Raw genomic sequence first — 19,157 nt, 5'->3', positions numbered from 1 at the left:
AGGAATGTCAAACGTGAAAAAACAAGATTGTCAAAACTCCCAGTGATTTTCCCTGTACATTCCCTTGGTTTGATGAAAACCCTGCCTCTTCCTTGAGCAAAAACCTTGAGTTTGATGGTTGGTTGTTTTAGCTTTGTCCTAAGTCAAACTTAACTAGTTTCGACCAAGTTTATATAAAAATACATAATCATCTATTAATGACGAATACTGCATTCTGAACCGCTTCTAAAGCACCACGCGTCCACGCATGACTTATTCCGAATACACTTTCTTGATTTGGGTAGAGGGAGTTTGAGTAGGTTCATAAGTCGCCTGTATTTCTCTGTAAGATTGTCCAGTGTGTTGGATGCTTGAAACAATATGGAATCATCGGTGTTTCAGTTCAGCTTTAGCTACGTCGTGTAAGCAGCAATGTGGACCCCACATGTTATAAACAAACAAGTAGAAAATGAACCTAACTTGTGTCTCCCAAGTGCATTTGCATGTTCTGTCATGTGGACCTACGATCTTTAAGCAAGCCTCGATGCTGGGAATCTTTTTTTCTCAGCACTGCATACGACAGTGGGTTGCGTCGAGGCTAAAAGGCACAATTTGGTTCCAAGCATCGGTAAAAAACTAACATTGTGGCTAATCTAAGCTGATATATCCTGTAAACATTACATTTTCTATAAAGCAGGGCCAATGGTCTTTGATATAAAAAAAATACACTCCTTTGAGATTGTAACTCCTGTACTTCCTCCATTCCAAATTATAATGTCGCTTTAACTTTTTTGGCTCATACATTTTGCTATGTATCTAGATAATAAAAAAAAGTCAAAGTGGCTTATAATTTGTAACGGAGATAGTAGCATTCTCGTATCTTTGCCTCGTAGAATTTAGTATGAAGCAACTCGATCACGGATGGTACAGATACTGACTTGCTTTGGTTGATACTATAAATTGTTTTAGCTTTGTCCTAAGTTGAATCTGTCTAATTTTGTTAAGTCTATAAAAATACATTAAATTATTCCCAAACAAGAGAGAGAGAGAGAAAAAGAAGGGAAAGAAAATCAAAAGGGAAAGAAAGGTGGAAAGGGTTGGAAATGCACCCGGAAGTGACCGCAGGCGCACAGACGCCGCAGAAGATCCTCGGTCCCTCTGATCGCAACCATTTGGAGTCTCGAGAGACGAGACCGTTACACCCCCCGCCTCGCCTCGCCTCGTCTCGCTCTCGCCCCTCCCCCGCCTTCGGAGCGGACGAACCAGCGAACCGCGCGCCCGCTCATCTCTCCCCTTCTTCCTCCTCCCCCACCCCCACCGAATCCCCTCACACTCCCATGGATCGCTTGTCGCGGCCGGCGAGCCCGGGCGGCGGCGGGCTGGGTTACGCGTCGCGGCGGGGCCTCTACGCGCAGGCGGCGTCGCATCACCACCAGGCCGGCGGCGGCAGCGCGCAGACGTCGCCCGGCGGATCCCCGAAGGAGCTCTCCCCTGTCCACCGCCACGCGCGGGTGGGGTCCCTCGGCGGCGCCGGGGCGGCCTCCACGGCGGGCCGCCGCGCGGGGGTCGGCGCCGGCGCCGGCGCCCGCGCGCAGAACAGCGCCGCGCGCGCCGCCGCGCAGCGCCTCGCGCGGGTCATGGGCGGCGGCGCGGCTGGGGACGCCGGCAGCGGGAGCGACGACGACGACGACTACGAGCTGTCTGGGCCCCCCATCGAGCTCTCCAGCACCCCGCGCCGCACCTCCACCCGATCCCCTTCCCCCTCGGTAACCATCGTGTCCATGCGGTGGCATTTGGCTCTGCATGTGATTTTGTAGTGCATACTCTGCAATGCTACTCGATTCTCAATACGACCTGTGCGATGTGCTAAGTGGTGGCGTGCAATTCTGTGCATTTTAGATAGGCCGTTACCTTGCGGATCAGACGCAGGTGGGCCGGCCGCCGTCGCTGACCAACCGTTACACGGCTGGGAAGTCGGTCCCCATGATCCCGTCGATCAAGCGGCCAGCGACCAGCGGTGCAGGGGCCGGGGCTGGCTCAGAGTCTCCCATGCCGAACCGAAGGGAGCAGAGGTAAGGACTGTCCTGCTCTCAAGTATTAATATTAAATTGTGCCCCATGCATGACAGGACAGATTTCGTGGTGCAATACGTTAATTCATTTTGCGAGCATCTTCACTGTGGGCCTGTCTGGAGTTTTTCCAATTATCCAAAAGTTCTGCTATCTCAATTTAGTGTATTATCTGGATTCCATGTCTCTGCTTAAGGCAGATGATTAGTTTTCCCGTGCTTTTTTGGTTGGTAGTTTGCTTTGAGGCTACGACTTATCTTCCAAGCACTATGTTGTGGCATGGTGGATGTGGATCAAAGACTGCGGAGTTGATAGTGGCGATCGACAGTCGGCCGAGTCTGTTCGCCTCACCTCACTGGAGCTATGGTGGACTTGAGAGAGTGGTAGAGAGGAAGATAGGAGGAATATTTTTTTCTCATTGCCGGCTTTGGGGACTAGGAGTACATCAGTTTGGTCTATATAACACCAACTGATCTCCTTCCGAAACACCTATTAGTTTTGCTAAACTAATAAGCCTATATAACTGGATTGCCAAATCCAAATCCAAATCCAAAGCAAACTAATCACCTAAAATACTGAAGATAACTGAAGCCGATATTTCAGGCCGCTATAGGCTTCTTGTTGTGCTGGCTTTAGGTCCTGCCATACATAACACACTATCTATGTTGCGTGTGGCAGTTTCCCAGACGCAGAAACTGTGCTAAATAAATATCAAAGCAATAGAATTGTCTGTTAATTCTTCAGTTAGTTATTAGAGACCACTGCAACTTTAATAGTGGAGTAACTTGATGCTAAATTTGAGATGGTGGTGCCATATTACCATGAGCATTGCAACAGAAGTCACAAATCATGATTCTGCTTATGTGGCATTGCTTGTTTCTGAAACTTACCAAAAGGTCCAATGATATGGTGGATTCAAATGCACCACCACGTTTAATATGAACTAATCATTTCAGCAATTGTAAATAGGATAAGTCATCATTGGATAACTGAAACTCCAAAACTGGGGTTTTCTGAGACACCATTTGTCTAGAACGATTAGCAAGCAAACCTTTGCAACTTTTTTTCGAATGCATACTTAGATAGGAGTGCTTGGAAGACAGTTATTCACGTGCCTGAACCTTGATTGCTTCTGCTGGGTTTCAACTCTAGCCTACCCCAACTTGTTTGGGACTTAAAGGCTTTGTTGTTGTTGTTGTTGTTGTTGTTGCTGCATAGGAAAACTGCGTATCATTATATGAAGGGCGGGCCTGGTGCAAGCGGTAGAGTCTTACCACCTGTGACCGGAAGGTCCCGGGTTCGAGTCGCGGTCTCCTCGCATTGCACAGGCGAGGGTAAGGCTTGCCACTGACACCCTTCCCCAGACCCCGCACAGAGCGGGAGCTCTCTGCACTGGGTACGCCCTTTATAATAAAAGTACAAACCTTTGCAACTGACATGCCACATTACTGAATATAACACTCATTGATTGAATTACACTTGACTTAAGACATTTTTTTAGAAAATTTAGTCATGGCGTTCATTTAAGAATTATTCTATCTATCGGTGTTAGTTATGTAAGTATAAGTATTTGTATTTTATTTAAAAGAACCTTTTGATACCTGCTGCCTTTGCATTCTTGGTTCTCAATGATCACTTGGTAAGTAATATAGGCTACATCATTCTTAGGAGATCAGTTGATCTTGGAAGCTCATTGAGAGCTCGTCGTACATCTTCTTCTCTTAATGATGAGGTAATTTCTTTCATGAATTCAAGTTTTATATAGAATCTTAATGCTACGATCTGTGTAACATTCTGTTAACTGCTTGCGGGGTTAACCTTCAATATGAGTTATCTCTCCTCCATGCTACAATTCTTGTCTAACCAATGTTATGGAGACTGTCAAAACAGCTGTCAATCATTTACCTAATTAGTTTTTTCTCTTAATCTGGAATGCCACTGTGGTTCTTAATTTTTTATGTCCATGCTTTGCAGATTAACACACTTCAAGTGGAAAATGAAAGCATGTATGACAAAGTGAGATATCATGATTCTATTTTATTTTATGGTTTAACATGTTGGAAGCAATCAACCTTGTTTTATCTTACCTGCATCTTCCCAGCTTCAGCTTGCAGAAGAAAGGTCTGATGATGGAGATGCCAAATCCATGCACATGGAGGGAGAGGTCTTTTCTGTGATAAAATGCTGACTAAATCTTTGCTTCTGATATTACTTGATTGAATCATACCGTCCTATTTTTTAGTTTTTAACTTGACAACTGGATGTATGCTAGTATGATTTGTTTGGATACGTTTTTTCAAAAAAAATGATTTGTTTGGATACCATGCGAAAATTTTCATGTTTTGCATTTACCATATTTATTTCCGAACTTCAGGATTCTGATATTGGTGATGCAGTAGAAACAGAGCCAATTTTGATTAGCAGGTATGGCAGTTACTAAAAATATGCTACTTATTGTCGATGCCTGCATATTTTAAACCATATGTTCAATTTGGCTCTCAGGAAAGACGCAGCACTAGACCAAAGAAAGGTATGTTTCCATAGAAAGCTTCTCCTGCTCAAAGTTTTGAGGGAGCACTAGAGAGAGAAGTTTGCTTTGGTTGAGTCACTTTTGATTATTACTTTGTGCACTATAGAGTTATTTGTGATCAATTTTTGCGTACTAGTTTTGTTCGAGCTTGATGCCTGTTTTGCTCTTAGATTGCTATGCGAATTGCTTCGCGAAGGTCCAGCAGTGCAAGCTGTAATGAGATTGCAACCCTTAAGTCAGAAGCAAAGGTGTATTGGATTTTTCCTTGAATCTAGTTATCCATTGCTGAACGAATTTTCCAGAGTCATCTTTTGCAATCATAAACTTTATTTGCATTTTGTGATAGGTTACTAGTAATCTGGTTACATCTGTATCTCGGAGAGTGAAAAGTGCTAGATCAGAACTGAGATCTCTTCAGGCAACAGCCAACAGAATGATCCTGTCACAGGAAGAGCTGGTGTGTACGTTGGTTACATAATCACAATATGAGCACTTTTTGTCTGTGGCTTATCATTGTAATTGTTCATGAAATTCCTTAATCAGGAGGAGGTGGTGCTAAAGAGATGTTGGCTGGCCCGCTACTGGACATTATGTTCTAAACTTGGTACCAAGATCACTTTTGCACTGTTTATACTCCTTTACGATGAGGGAGTATTCCCAGTTGCCTAAATAATGTTTCAAATATTATGTGTTCTTGAATTATAACATATTGAAACAGCAACTAGCAACCATTGTAATCTGTAACTGCTAGCTCAACCTTAGGACCATGGGCTAGGATGCATAATTATCCAACCCTGTTTGTCCTTTCGTGTTCACACCACACATTTTTTTTGCTACTGTTTCACTTAATTTGCGTTTAAACACTAGCGTTGTCTGGTTATTCATAAAGTTTGAACTTGTAGTCTCTCTTTTGTTCTTTTTCATAATAAATTCACACAATATTTCCCCAAAAAAGAAGATCAATGTTAATTTCCAATTTTATATGTTCAATGAAAAAAATGTGTCTCGTCTATAAGCAAGCAGATGATTTTTTAATATAAAAATTGTTATATAGTGTCTGGTTTTGGCTAATGTGAGTCCCCCCTCCCCTTAGGGATACATTCTGATATTGCTGAAGAAAAAAAAGAATACTGGTCCTCATTTGCACCGCGTGCACTTGAAGCAGTTCTATCAATTGGGCAAAAGGCAAGAGATGGAACTTTATCAGGTCATCGAAGCTATCTTTAATTCTTGTTTTGATATTTTACTTCTATGAAGCTGTTGATACAAGAATAATATGTTCCACTTACTATGCAAGTACTTCACTATCTCTATTGGCTAATCATGGAGATGAGACCCAGATTCCCCACAGGTCATGACACAATTTGACAAGTAACAAATGAAAAACCTTCAGTAGTATTCTTATATTATACAGTGATTTGATTGTAACAAAATGAAACAACGTGGCCTATTTCTACATGCTAGAAATTTGGGAACAACTTCAATTGAGTTGCTCAGATTTGACTCTCTATTCTCATCTTCTGGCTGCAAAATAGGATTTATTTGCACTTTACATTTGTACTGTGCAGTGTAAAAGGAGCCTTTTGCTATGTGTACTAAAAAAATCTCATCTGAAGGGCTAATGTTAGTAGTTTTACTGCTTTTAAAATAGTCTCGGATGATGAAGGATTACTAAGTGTATCAGATTTCATGAATGACCTTAGTCACATAACCCCGTTCTTTTCTCATAGTTCATGTGGTGACAGATAATGCTGACATGGAGAGCAGAAGCAAAATGTCTGATGTAAATGATATATCTAGTGATGGCAATATCGAGACCATGCTTTCAGTTGAGAAAGGATTGCGTGAATTGGCTTCACTCAAGGTTTTTCTCAAACTTGAAGTGTGTATGGACCTATATGCTACTTCAAAGTTTCAACTGCATGTCAGCATGATCAATTTAACTCGGAGACATGATTCACACTGTTTAAAATCCTCTTTGCGTGTATTAATTGATGTACATGATTTCCTAGAATGTGAAACCTATTGCCTGCCACGTCTCATACAGTTCTATTCTAGTTAATTGTTCAGAATATTTTGGATTTTGCTGTGCCACATCAGGTGATATGGAAAACTGGATTATCCAACTTCAGAATCCTACTGCTACTAGAGTGACTGGTCCATCTCTGTAAAGTATATAGCAAATGCAACATATATGAGATTGAGTTAGCTTTTGCATATTCTCAGAAAAATGGCATTAATATATTTCTGCTTTTATTCATAGTGCAGTAATAATAACTTCGTATTTCCTTTGAAGGTAGAGGATGCAATCATGCTTACTTTGGCTGAAAATCAACATATCAAACCTCTCTCAGGTGGCTTTTCGAAAATGTACTCATTTCTTATACTTTCATCTTACTAATATTTTATGTACAATATTTCCCTGGACCACCAATAGATAGCCATAACTGGTTCTTTTCGTTAACGAAGATAAACCCATAAAAGTAATGATCTTGATTTCTCTTATTCAATATAACAAGAACATAGTAGGGAATAGATCTTAACTCAATGTGATGATGATAATATTTGCATGTGTAGCATATAGCTTAACTTGCACAATGTTGAGCCGCTTCCGAGAAATATTATGCATAATTCACCTGTAAAAAGTGTTATTGTATGAATTAATGTCATTGGATGAATAATTTTTACCTTTTGATAAGGATTGAACTTCCATTACAGGCCAAGCTTCTGAGGGTCGGAGCCCTTCCGAGTCATTAGGTTAGTTGCTCTGTCAGTACTTTTGTATCCATGACCTTTGACGTTTCACTTTCCTAATTATGTGTCTGACATATTTCCTGGTCCTAGAGTTAAGTGCGGAAGAGCGAGAAGATGTACGCTTCAAGCAGGTAACAGACTACGTTATGTTACTCAAAATTTATTTCGCTCTGGCCAGCATTAATATTCTTTTTTTGTTCCATTGTTAATAATATAGAATGAAATACACTAACAAACTATAAACTTATTTTATGGTATCATCAAGATCACTAAACTCTTAAATACATTGTCACTCTAGGTCCAAATTAGCATGTGTTTGTTTATGTGGTACTCTTGGCTAAGAGAGATGTCCCTCTAATCACATGCTGATAGGGGGATTTGGACCTTGAGTGGCACGGACTGTGATCTGCAATATTAAGAGTTTAGGGACATGAATGACACCATGGTACAAGTTTAAGGATTGCTAGTGCAGTTTATATATAATCTTGAGCCTAATCTCCTAATTCCATATTGTGTCCATTATGTGCTTAACAAACTGGACTACGTTAGTAAAGAGAAATGTAAAATAAATATTATGTGAAAACACTTCATGGCTCTGCTTTTCGTTACCTGGTAAGCTTCATGTTTAGTGTCCTCTTATTTTGACTTCCAACACACTACAGGCATGGTTGACCTATTTCTGGAGGCGGGCCAAAAATCACAACGTAGAAGAAGATATAGCTGATGAGCGGCTACATTTTTGGATAGAACAAAGCAATCACCCAGTTACTACGAGCGACGTAATAGAAGGTAGGTTATTTTCATCCATTCCCATAGTGAAACCTGAACCAAAACCATAATATTTCTATTTTGAGTGATCAACTGACAACTGGATATTTTAGTTTAATGCATGTTCTCTCCACCTGATCCCTTGCTAAATTCAAAATTTGAAGTCACGATGAATTCATTGTAATTGGTTTTTCCCATAATCATGTATAAAACCATAGAGGAATCGGGAAGCTGAATTTCAAACTTGAGGTCAATGAGATCATTATTGATTATCCTTTTCTTTTCCTGCAAACATGTAAAAAGTTGAGAGAGGACTCCACGAGCTGAAGAAGCTGGGAATCGAGTCTCAGCTGTGGGATGCGACGAGGAGAGGTCTCGATGATGATTTAAGCAACCACGGGAGTCCAACTGGATCTGAAGCTTAGCATACAAATCTAGCAAATGCATAATATGGACCGAGGCTCTATTGCCGATTTTGTGCCGTCAGAGGCCCTAGAGCCCTCCTGATATTCTTTTCGTGTTGTTATTGGCCTTTTGCTTGGTATCTTCATGTAAAATATTAAACTTTGATCAAAATATCCACTAATCCTTTCTTTTGAGTTATCTATTTTCTGTTAAATGCTAATTTATCTGTGAAAGCAAAAGGGGTTAATCATGGAGCCATCGTGATGCTTTGCTCTCTGTCAGGTAACTCTACTGCAACAAAAATATGTATTGGATGATTTCCTTTTTCCTTTTGCAATGGTGGTGGTCTATTCTTTTTAGGAGCAAAAAGCGTACCAAAGCAGCTTCCAGGGCTATTAAGCGTAGCAATGATCGGAGCCTTGAATCACACACACTGACGGACAGCAGTCGCACTCCCCATCCTGCGATCCATGTCCCCGGAGGCGCCGTCGCCGGCGACCCAGCGGCGACGGCAGTGCACGGCAGCAGTGGCAGCCGCGGCCGCGGCCTGCCTCGCGCCGTTGGTCGTGTTCCTGGCGGTGCTCGTCCTCGTGCCGTCCCTTATCCCGCGGCTGCTCCTCCGGCCGCACCACGTCGTCCCCTACGTCGCGTCCGGCGAGCTCCGCGCCCTTGCCTTCGACGCCGCGGCCTCAGCCGTCACGTACAACCTCTCCGCCGTGCTGCGGTTCGACGGCCCGCCGAGCCTGTACGCGCGCCGGTACACGGGGATCAGGGCCGCGCCGTTCTACGCCGGGCAGGAGCTCGGCGCCGCCGTGGCGCTGCCGGGGTTCACGCAGCGCAGCGGTGGAGGCAACGCGCTGCCGGTGGCGTGGGCCGGCGTGCAACCCGTCCCGCCCGGCCGGCGCGAGCGCGCCGTGGCCGCGGCGCTCGCTCGGGAGCGTGAAGAGGGTTGGATCAGCGTCAAGGTCGCCGTGCGCGCCGCGCAGGACGGCGAGGAGAGCGACTTCGCGTGCGTGCTGAGCTTCCCGGTGCCTCACAAGCGCGACGGGGGTGGTGCTGGCAATGGCGCCGCCCCCGGTGTGTTCGATGGCGGCAGTTGCATCGACGCCGTACGCGGCGAGTTCTAGACGCCACGCCACCATAATGCATGCTCCGACGATGTTTGACTTCGGTTCATTCGTGTCCACCATGTTGTTGTACAATGCTGCGCATGTTCTTCGATTGCCAAGATTAGTTTTGAGCATCTTTAATTCAGATTCGGATTTTTTTTCCCTAATCTTGACGGAAATATACCTGATACATCCTGAAAATTTCTACCAAAACACTGTAACTGCCACTTAGGTGTCAGGATCATGAACTCTATTGGAAGCACGTCATTCTTCCAACATGGAAGGCGGTTTCATTGCAAAACAGTTGTAAGCTAGTATAAAACTTGATAGAGCAAACGTGGGTTTCTTCATCTATCGTCACCCAACAAATCATTACGTTACAGCATTCAAACAAGGCAAACGCCAGAAGCAGAGCTGAGCATTGGTAGCACGACTATTTGCTTCTCTTGACAGCACGCCTTCCCTGGCCCTTCTTTGGCGGGCCCTTGCCACGACGCTTCAGCATTTCCAGCTTAGCCAGACGCCTGCGGAAAGTAGACATGTCCCAGTAAGACAAATGCTCATAGCAATGAGAAAGTTCTATAAAAAAATACTGAGTACTCTGTAACTTATGCATTTTATCTGCTTCTTGGCTCATGATAATGTGGGCAGAAAGAACAGAAAACAACAGGCTATGTTCAATGCTGCAGTTCAGAATGGGAAACACTAATATCTATCATGCTTGATTCACACTTGCTATATGCTTTTCTTAGTATCTTTCAGCTAGCGTGCTCCATTTTTTTTTGCATCTCATTGTCAAATCTGCAAAAAATTTACTGTCTTCCAAGGGGGAATACTAAAAGTCTAAAACCATGTAACTATACATAACAACATCACAAACTCCATTTCGGTCCTCGCAGTAGAACTAAGGTTTGATAAGCAGTCATAAACTCCTATGCCAGTGGAATCTGCAATACCTTTACTGTCTTACAAGGGTGAATACTAAAACCGAAGACTTGTATAATTATATAAGAATAAAATCTGGCATTCTAAAGATGCAAGGCAATCCACAGGTTCCTCATGTAGTTCTCGCTGCAGAACTAAGGTTCGATAAGCATTCTTGAACTCCTATTCCAAACAGCACAGGACAAACCTGATGCAACCCTAATGCCATTAAGAAAACACATATGGGAGTTTGCACCATTTTCATGATTTCAACTCACACCCAGGAAAGAAGGATCAAATTATGATTTTTATGGTTTCAATTGAAACCCAGAAAACAAAAAGAGAGGATCAAGTAGTCACACTGATTCTTGCATATTTTTCCATACATTTTTCAACTGTCAGCATTACCTCAGAAAAATTACCAAAAAAAAAAAAAATTATAGATGGGTCTGTGCCAACCAGTTTTCTATTCCTAGATACTAAGTGGAAATATGCCCATGTGCATGAAGCTTGCAATAAACCGAAAGAGAACTAAGTCCAACATGGTCAAAGACTGAATGATCAGATTTAATGTACTACAAATCATCTCAATACAGATATTCTGGACATGTCAGCTGTAGTATGTATCTTGCATTTCTCAACACATATTAAGTTGTGCGAGAGGACTCCTTATCAAACAATAGATGCATTCTTGGGACGAAAAAAAGCCAACATATCCTATAGTGACACCAAATCCAGATATCAGAGCACCAGACTAGCTGGAGAAGCCAAAGTACATAGTTCTATACTTTACTTGGTGATTACCAGACTAACCCTCTGACAAAAACAAATGCATTGTGCAACAACACAATCAGTAGAAGCTGCTACCCAGCCTGCTGCTGCCAACTTATCATCCAGCATCACTAGCTCCCTACTCGCCCTGGTCTGTTTACTATCAGATTCAGTATGAACAACCATGCTACTGAGGGCGTTCATTTGCTTCACAATAACACAACATCGTGCCAAATCGACATCAACCACCACCAAAGATAGATGAAAATGAACTGGACAGCCACCAGAGGTGCTAGAGATACTAATTGCTCTAGACCTGCAAAAATATCCATCAAAGGTGAAAGCACCGTATTCCCATGCCTAGAAGCACCATGCTGCAATGGCACTACAGCATCCTGGTTGCAACAACTAACGATTAGTACATCAAGTCTGTGATCCCATCAATTTGCGTCGGTAATTGAAACCAACAAATGCATCCCCGAGCGTCAGCGAGATGACACACTGGTTCGGAGGCATATCAACGAACACACACCGAGCACGAGCAACCCACGGCACAGGGATCCCGTAGCAAAGCAAGCGAGACATGCGGATCACTACAAGTCCCCCAGCGGCGGCCGAGGAGAAGGGAGGGGGAGGAGGAGGAGGACGTGAGCACTTACTCCTTCTCCTCGCGCGCCATGACGAGCGGGTCGTCGCGCTTGATGTCGTAGGGGTACCACTGCGCCACCTGGTCGCCGACCATCTTCTTCCGCAGAAGCTTCGTCGCCGCGCGCTTCCCCGTCAGGTTCAGCGCGTGTCCAAAGATGGACGCCCGCACCTCCGCGGCCCCCGCCGTCGCCGCCGCCGCCAGCAGCCGCCGCAGCCCGCCCGCCGCCGCGCTCATTTCTCCCTCCTCCCTCTCAGCGGTGGTGGAATGGATGGCTCGTGATCTGACGGACCGACGGCCCAGATCGCCCTGTATTGCCGTGGTTTCGTGGGCTGGACCGGGCGGGTAACACGGTAAGCTCGGCCCGGATGAATGGACGATATGTCCGATGGGCCATCATCCTTTTTCCTTTTTTCCGTGCTTTGCACGAGTGTGACTAAATTTTCAGAGAATCCACGAGGACGGTCTTTTTATAGTTTCCTACAAAATCCATGTTTGTTTCTGTTATAAGAATCAAATCCATGTTTTTACAGTATAGCATAATGTCTCCTGAGGCCTTCACCAACTGATCCGATGAACTTAAAACTTGAATTCAAGCTCCATTTTGAAGTTTGACTTTGTACAATTCAATTTCTTTGAGATCCATCATGATTTATCATATATCTATTCCGGTCGCTCTTCATCAATTTTGCTAGGAGTCATGTGTGCAACAAAGCGCTCTCACTGCAACGTACATTGATAAAGCTACTAGTCTCGTAGCACTACATCTAAGTGCTCCCATCACCAAATTGCACTTAGACACTATTATGTACTTAGCCTTCACGAAACTTTGCAAGTTGCAAAATATGCCAAATCCAAACTCGGAGGGCCAAGAAAACCAAATGACCTCAATTTGACTAACTCTTTGCCGCTATCACTGCAAAACAGTGTTAGTCATAGTTCACCAATCACTAAAAACCCAAAATACCCGAAAATAAGGACCTCAATGCATAAGAGGAGGATGTCAATGTACTCTTTTTTATTTGTATTTATGTTAATAAAAGTCTAGTAGAGGACAACCCCTCCTGTTTCCCTAAAAAAATGTACTCCGCCTACACCTGCTCACCATGAGCGGCTTCCAAGGTGTGGGCTGGCACCTTCTTTCTTGAATCCTGCTAGCCAAGGCGCTCGATAAAACGAGGGACTATGCAACTATTGGTCTGTGACATGTGAGATGCTCTAAATGCACTGCTCATCACCTTTTTGCAAGAGGATGACATAGTTTCACGGGCTTATCTCCGTAGTGCAAGAGGATAGGAACAATTGCTCAAGCTTTTCTCTGTAGTTAGAACATAGGTTGATAGGTGTTTTTGAGTTATATATTGGGTCTAAGATTCTATTGTCCTGTTCGGCTTACCTCATATTTGGCTTGTTCGGCTTCTTTTTTCAGCCGGAACAATGTTTTTCTCTCACAACAATTCAGCCGGAACAGTGTTTTCAGCCAGTTTCAGCCAAGTTTCAGACCAGCGAACGGGGCCTATGCTGCATAGAGCATACTAATCTCATTCTTCTCTTCCTCCTTTTAACTTTTAACTTTCTGTTTTTCCAAATGAGTGCAAATAAAGAGATGTTTTACAACTGTTTCAAATGACATAAAGAGAGAAAGAACAAGTTTCATAGTTGTTTTAACCAAACAACTTATAACCTTTTCACAACACATAACTTAGAATAGCTTTTCCATGCATCTCAAAGCTCACAGCTGAACAAACCTTAGAATAGCTAGCCACAGAGTTGTTTTTTCATCCATGCTCAACAAGTATATATTCCTAGCATATTCATTAATAGAATATTCACAAGCTTAGCCTATTTTTAATGATTGAGGTTTGCCATTGCAATAGTTGATGCTTGTTTTTTTGCATTTGTTAGGTTTAGCCCACATTGAAAATTGATGATAAAGTAGAGGGAGGCAACTCTTATCTGTCAGACTAGTCTTTTGAGTTGAGTTAAGCCTAAGCCTTTAGCTTATTGTGGGTTTCAATAACCTGAGTCTGGGCTGAGCAGGACATTACGAACTCCAATAGGAGTCCACCTAGTGTCCTAGTGGACATCGATTGTGTGGGATATTAGAGCATCTCCAAAAGTCTTTCTAAATCTATCTCTAAATCATCATTGAAAAGTCATTTCCATAAAAATCGTTTTCTATATCTTTTCACTCTCCAACAGATTTTCTATATCTCGTGCGCACTCTAGGAAGCTATTCTTGTCTTCTATTTTTGGTTAGCGAAAAATCTAGAATAAAAGAAGAGTATATTTGCATAACCATTTAGACAAGATATTGAAGAATAATTTTTACCAAAATCTCTATTCCTAGTATTTATGAATGATACAGAGAGTCTTCTGGGGTTGCTCTTATGGCCTTCCTGTTTTCTCCACGTTGCAACCACCGATGCCCTAAAAGTGGTTGCTGAATCCCGAATTTATTAGTTTTTTTATGTAAATATTTGCTGGGACCCACCTGAGAGGACGAAGGCGATGCTTGTGCACTGACAGCTTGTAAAGGCCAAAAAACAGGACCTGTGTTTGCTTGGTGTATTTTGGTTCTTTTAAAAGCTTTGGTGCTCCTTTCCTGCACGCTACGTGTTTTTGCTACGTGGACCATCAAAAGTTCAAAACCACTATAGTCTTTTGCTACGTGGAGCATCGTGGGGGTTTTTCGAGTTCGGTGCAGGAATATGCCTCTGGAATAACTTGTGTTGCTTACTCCCTCTGTCCACCAATAATTGTAAGTCTTCCATTTAAAATTTTTCCCAAAATAAAAGGCCACAATACAGGCTATCACATCCACATATCAGACTGAGCAGCCGCAGGTGGGACAAAAAAAAAAGTTCACTTGTGTCATAAAAAAAAACTCACAGAAGCAGAAAAAAATCGACTCCGCCACCTCCATTTAGACTCTGGAGCCTTCTCAACCACTCATTCCATCATCAGCTGTATTTAAAAAAAGTAGACGATGCTTTCAGTCAATCCGAAGAATGCCTTCTGCCTCCGCACGGTCACTTTCGTATAGGGGCAAAAGCGTAGCAGTTGTCTTGGTTTTCACGTTCAACTCTAGATGTGCAAATAATACAGGACGGAGGGAGTACGCCGTATTGAGATCCAAATCACACTCCGGCGAGGAGTAGCACGTCCAGGTTCAATTAACTTATCACACACAGCAAGCAACTCTAGGGATCGACGAAACCGATCTACCGATAGAGTCCGTACTTCGCCGCAAAAGCCCGAGAACGTCTCTCGGGAGGAGCACGTCTAAGATTGTTATAGGGTCGGCAAGGCCACATAGAACATCGTTGAATCTTGTGGAGAGATGCAACCAACAACATGAGAGTTGAAAAAAAGGAGAAAATAGGTAATAAATGTAAAAAAGACGATTAAGTATTGGATCCTTCAATCGACCATGATCCTCTGATATATATAGAGGGGTGGTCTTATCCCAATAGAGAACGAGTCCAATCATAATCTTCAAAGTTTTTTATGCGAAAAATGTCCAAAAATCGAATTGGAAAGTATTCGGTTCGGACTCGAACACACAGTATGGAGAGATGCAACCAACAACATGAGAGTTGAAAAAAAGGCAAAAATTAGGTATACATGTAAAAAAGATGATTAAGTATTGGATCCTTCAATCGACCATGATCCTCTGATATATATAGAGGGGTGGTCTTATCCCAATAGAAAACGACTCCAATCATAATCTCTATAAGTTTTTTATGTGAAAACATGTAAAAAAACCGAATTGGAAAGTATTCGGTTCGGACTGAACAGGCAAGCCGGTTTTTGACGGGCTGAGGACGCTGGTCGGGCCGAGGAGCATCAGAGAGACCGGCCAGGCTGGTTGGTTGCGACGATAGAAAGTATGCCTTGGGACTCTTTCATCATTATAAACATTAATTATTGCAAAGCCCGTTGATCATTTTTGTTCTTCAACAACTTGTTTTTTGCATGGTAGAAGCTATATTTTTTTTAGATAAAGGATAAAATATCCGGCTTCATCTATCAAGGATAGAATCAGGCTAATTATTACAAACTCCAGACGCGTGCACAAAGTACATGGTAGAAGCTATATAATATGGAAAAGCTGTTTGAATTAAGTTTTGGGGGATTATCACCCCTGCACCAACCGTTCTAGTTGTGCCTACAATGCAACAAGATGCAAGTTATTACTTGCACAGTATGATCGAGGCTATATATATACAGAAGTGTGCTGTCTTCATCATCGACCGTCAACATCATGGTCTCAACATAGACCCAGCACTTCTGCAATTGGAACTGGAACAACAACATCTGCAGAGGATATTCCACTTGGTTGTTCTCTGTGTCCGATCCCTCTGCCCGGCCGGGTGGATCAACCTCACGTCCCTTAGCATGATGCCATGATGGTATGTGTGCTTGCAGTTCCCAAGAGTCAATGCATGAGTCTATACGCATTGCAATTCAGGATAAATGTTTTTCAGATTCCATTCCAAGCGCTGACATCGCATAACAGAGCAACAACGTATCGATAATCAGATCATGCACCGCACACACCAACTTTTCTCCAAGGATCAGAAAACCAAATGCTCTGAACTTTGAAGCAGCCAGTGATTAGCTAGACAGACAAAAGAGAGAGGAAGATGATAACCTGATGATGGTTATTATTTACAACGAGCTAGCGCTCCATCCATATGAATGATTAATTGTGTATTTGCCGGTCCTGATGACCGACCGATCGATAAAAATCATAAGCAGAAGAACTAGAATAGCTTGTTTTCTGCATACGTGTTTGACAAGTATCTATCCACTCCCACAAAAGGGGGTTGCAGCGCAGTGGTGGCTCATTCATTCACAGTCTTCTGCACTAGTTACACATCACGCACATCGATCTTGCTTAACTTTCAGGCCATTTTCTTTGTCTTCTGATCAGCCTGACTTGACTGTGTCGATGGCATGCGCTAGCTCCTCGATCTTGGCGCCAGTGACCTCCTTGACGACCTTCCCACCCTTGAGGATCTTGAACGTTGGCACAACCTTTATTCCCAGTTCCTTTGCAAGTGGCTGCAACAACAAGCAAGTGCCACACAAATACAGGCCAGCAGGGTTTCTTTTCAGTATTCATGCATGCCATACATATTCCACAGCTAGCAGTGATGATTGATGATTTGATGAACGAAATACAGACACAGAAGAGAAGAGATAGATCATAGATGTCAATCAAAGCTAAGTAATCCTAGCTTAGGTAGTTAATAGCTAGCTGACCTTGTTGTCCTGGTTGCAGTCGAGCTTGAGGAACACAACATCCAGGTTCTTCTCAGACATCTCTTGGAACTTGGGAGCCATCACTTTGCAAGGCCCGCACCTGCAAATGAAAACTGTCTCAGATTCTACAATTTACAGTCTCAGATTCTACAATTTACAGCCTCAGATTCTTACTTTCTTAGTAGTAAAAAATTGTACGTACCATTCAGTGTACATGTCGAGGACGACGACCTTGTCGCCGGCGGCCTCGACGATGGGCCAAAAGGTGTCCTTGTTGACCTCCGTGACCTGCCCGGTGATGGCCTCAGCTCTCACTCCCACCGAGGTCGTCTCGAGCCCGCTCGACCTCACCGGCGCGACTCCTCCTCCCCGCGTCTCGGAGGTTGTCGTCGACAGCAGCAGGCTCCTCTTCTGGACCGCCGCCGCCGCCGACGACGCCCAGCTGCTGCCAACCGCCAAGAAGACAGCCGGCGAGGAGGCCAGCCCGTGGGACGAGGAGATGGTGGGTATGCGCAGGGCCATTGGTCTGGTCCGTACGTACTCGCTGGTGGACGGATCGATGGGAGCGGAGGTAGCTGAGGGTACAGTAGCGGCCGCTGGGGGACTGACTGGCTGGCGGTGATGGAGGGACGGGGCAAGCAAAGGTGGTGGCTGTGATTGGCCGCCGGGATTCCCCAAGATAAGCCGCGTGGCGCCAATCACACACACGCCACGCCACGCAGCTCGTTCTCGCTCGTTCGCCTGGTGATTTTCGCTTGGGCCGCGGAACAAAACGAATGACAGGCCCAGAACAAGCCCAAGCCCAGGCCCATTCTGACTGAACACTTTCCCTCTCTGCTTAGACTGTCTCCAACGGAATAGGTAAACGCAGACCCAAACGTAAAATGCATACGGCACAGTGTTTTGGGTTCCGAAATCATGCTCCAACGGAGAAGGGAAACACGGTAGCCATTTTGCGTAGCATCCGACTCGCGACGCAAAAATGCGTCTTCGTTCTCGACGACGCAAAACGAGAGAGAGAGGGAGCAGGTGCGGAGCCCGGCACAGGGGCGGGGCAGCACGTGCGCCACCGCAGCAGGGGCAGCCCTCGCCCTGCGTCGGTGCGCCGCCGCAGCAGGGGCAGCCCTCGCCCTGCGCCACGCCCGCGCCCTCGCTGCGGCCCACCTCCCCGCCGGCGCGCTCGCCCAGGGCCGCCGCCAGGGGGCGCGCTCGCCCTAGCGCCGCCGGCCGAGGAAGGGGCTCCCGCGCCTGTGCCGGGGGGCGGGCACCGCGGATGCCCGGTCGCGGCTGCGGACACCGCCGCGCGCGCCTGGAACTCGCCGGCCGCGGGTCAAGAGCTCGCCGGCGGGGCCTCTGCTCGGCGGGGAGGGAGGGAGAGCTCGCCGCCCAAGCCGCGCAGGACGCGCCGGCCGCGCCGCGCAGGCGCGCTCTGCTCTGCTCTGCTGGCCGCGCGCTCGCTGGCCGCCGCCGTGCGCTCGCTCGCGGCACTAGCCCCGCGCTTGCCGGCCGCCACCGTGCCCCGCGTGGTTGGGAGAGGTGAATGAGAGGAGAGATTTGGGGCTTGGGGCGTCCGTTGGAGAGGTAAAGTTATGGGTACCTAAACTTTTCACTGTGCATTACCTAAAATGTGAAATGAGTCTTAGATTTGAGTTGCCGTGGTTGGAGTCAGTGAAAAGTTGCGGCGAACTCCCGTGCCGAGGGTTTTGTGCTCTTCTTCTCCCGGTCCGGTAGTGGGTGCTCTCTCTGCTGCTCATGGCGCCGCCCCCCCGCCACCCACCCGCAGAGACCTAGCGGGATCTCTTCATTACTTCTGGTATGGCGCTGGGTTCTTCCTCCCTCTCCTTGCGCTGCTGATCTGAGCAAAAGCTACTTCAGTATAACCCATGGAATAGGCTCGATTCGTCTGTGCTGCTCGTACAGGAGTCGCTTGG

At 45.1% G+C, this 19,157-nt stretch overlaps 3 protein-coding genes across 6 annotated transcripts; 1 reads left to right on the top strand and 2 right to left on the bottom strand.

Annotated features, from left to right (window-relative positions):
• Nucleotides 1-1,161: 1,161 nt before the first annotated feature.
• On the top strand, nt 1,162-8,699 carry LOC136512103 (coiled-coil domain-containing protein SCD2-like). Of its 4 annotated transcripts, none has more exons than XM_066506099.1 (17): nt 1,168-1,745; nt 1,879-2,051; nt 3,717-3,780; nt 4,023-4,064; nt 4,156-4,212; nt 4,423-4,472; nt 4,551-4,578; nt 4,749-4,826; nt 4,925-5,035; nt 5,122-5,182; nt 5,672-5,785; nt 6,309-6,442; nt 6,875-6,932; nt 7,297-7,335; nt 7,423-7,463; nt 7,995-8,121; nt 8,404-8,699. In XM_066506099.1, exons 1-17 carry the CDS (start codon nt 1,317-1,319, stop codon nt 8,523-8,525), a joined length of 1,728 nt encoding a protein of 575 aa, XP_066362196.1. In that variant the 5' UTR covers nt 1,168-1,316; the 3' UTR covers nt 8,526-8,699. The 4 variants fall into 4 exon arrangements, 3 of the variants coding, with proteins under 3 accessions (XP_066362196.1, XP_066362195.1, XP_066362197.1); XM_066506098.1 differs by having other exon boundaries at nt 4,150-4,212; XM_066506100.1 differs by having other exon boundaries at nt 1,169-1,745; nt 4,150-4,212; nt 6,324-6,442.
• A 1,173-nt stretch (nt 8,700-9,872) lies between these two features.
• Nucleotides 9,873-12,246, bottom strand: LOC136512105 (small ribosomal subunit protein mS33-like). Its single transcript, XM_066506103.1, has 2 exons — nt 11,969-12,246; nt 9,873-10,138 (listed from the first exon to the last, which is right to left on the bottom strand). Exons 1-2 carry the CDS (start codon nt 12,190-12,192, stop codon nt 10,048-10,050), a joined length of 315 nt encoding a protein of 104 aa, XP_066362200.1. The 5' UTR covers nt 12,193-12,246; the 3' UTR covers nt 9,873-10,047.
• A 4,357-nt stretch (nt 12,247-16,603) lies between these two features.
• On the bottom strand, nt 16,604-17,842 carry LOC136512531 (thioredoxin F, chloroplastic-like). The gene is made up of 3 exons (XM_066506494.1): nt 17,429-17,842; nt 17,227-17,326; nt 16,604-17,025 (listed from the first exon to the last, which is right to left on the bottom strand). The coding sequence occupies exons 1-3, from the start codon at nt 17,746-17,748 to the stop codon at nt 16,891-16,893; spliced, it is 555 nt and encodes a 184-aa protein (XP_066362591.1). The 5' UTR covers nt 17,749-17,842; the 3' UTR covers nt 16,604-16,890.
• Between the last annotated feature and the right edge of the window lie 1,315 nt (nt 17,843-19,157).

Source organism: Miscanthus floridulus, chromosome 16, assembly GCF_019320115.1.
Source record: "Miscanthus floridulus cultivar M001 chromosome 16, ASM1932011v1, whole genome shotgun sequence".
NCBI lineage: Eukaryota > Viridiplantae > Streptophyta > Magnoliopsida > Poales > Poaceae > Miscanthus > Miscanthus floridulus.
Note: the sequence above shows the minus strand (reverse complement) of the source record. Positions and strands in the feature narration are given on the sequence as shown.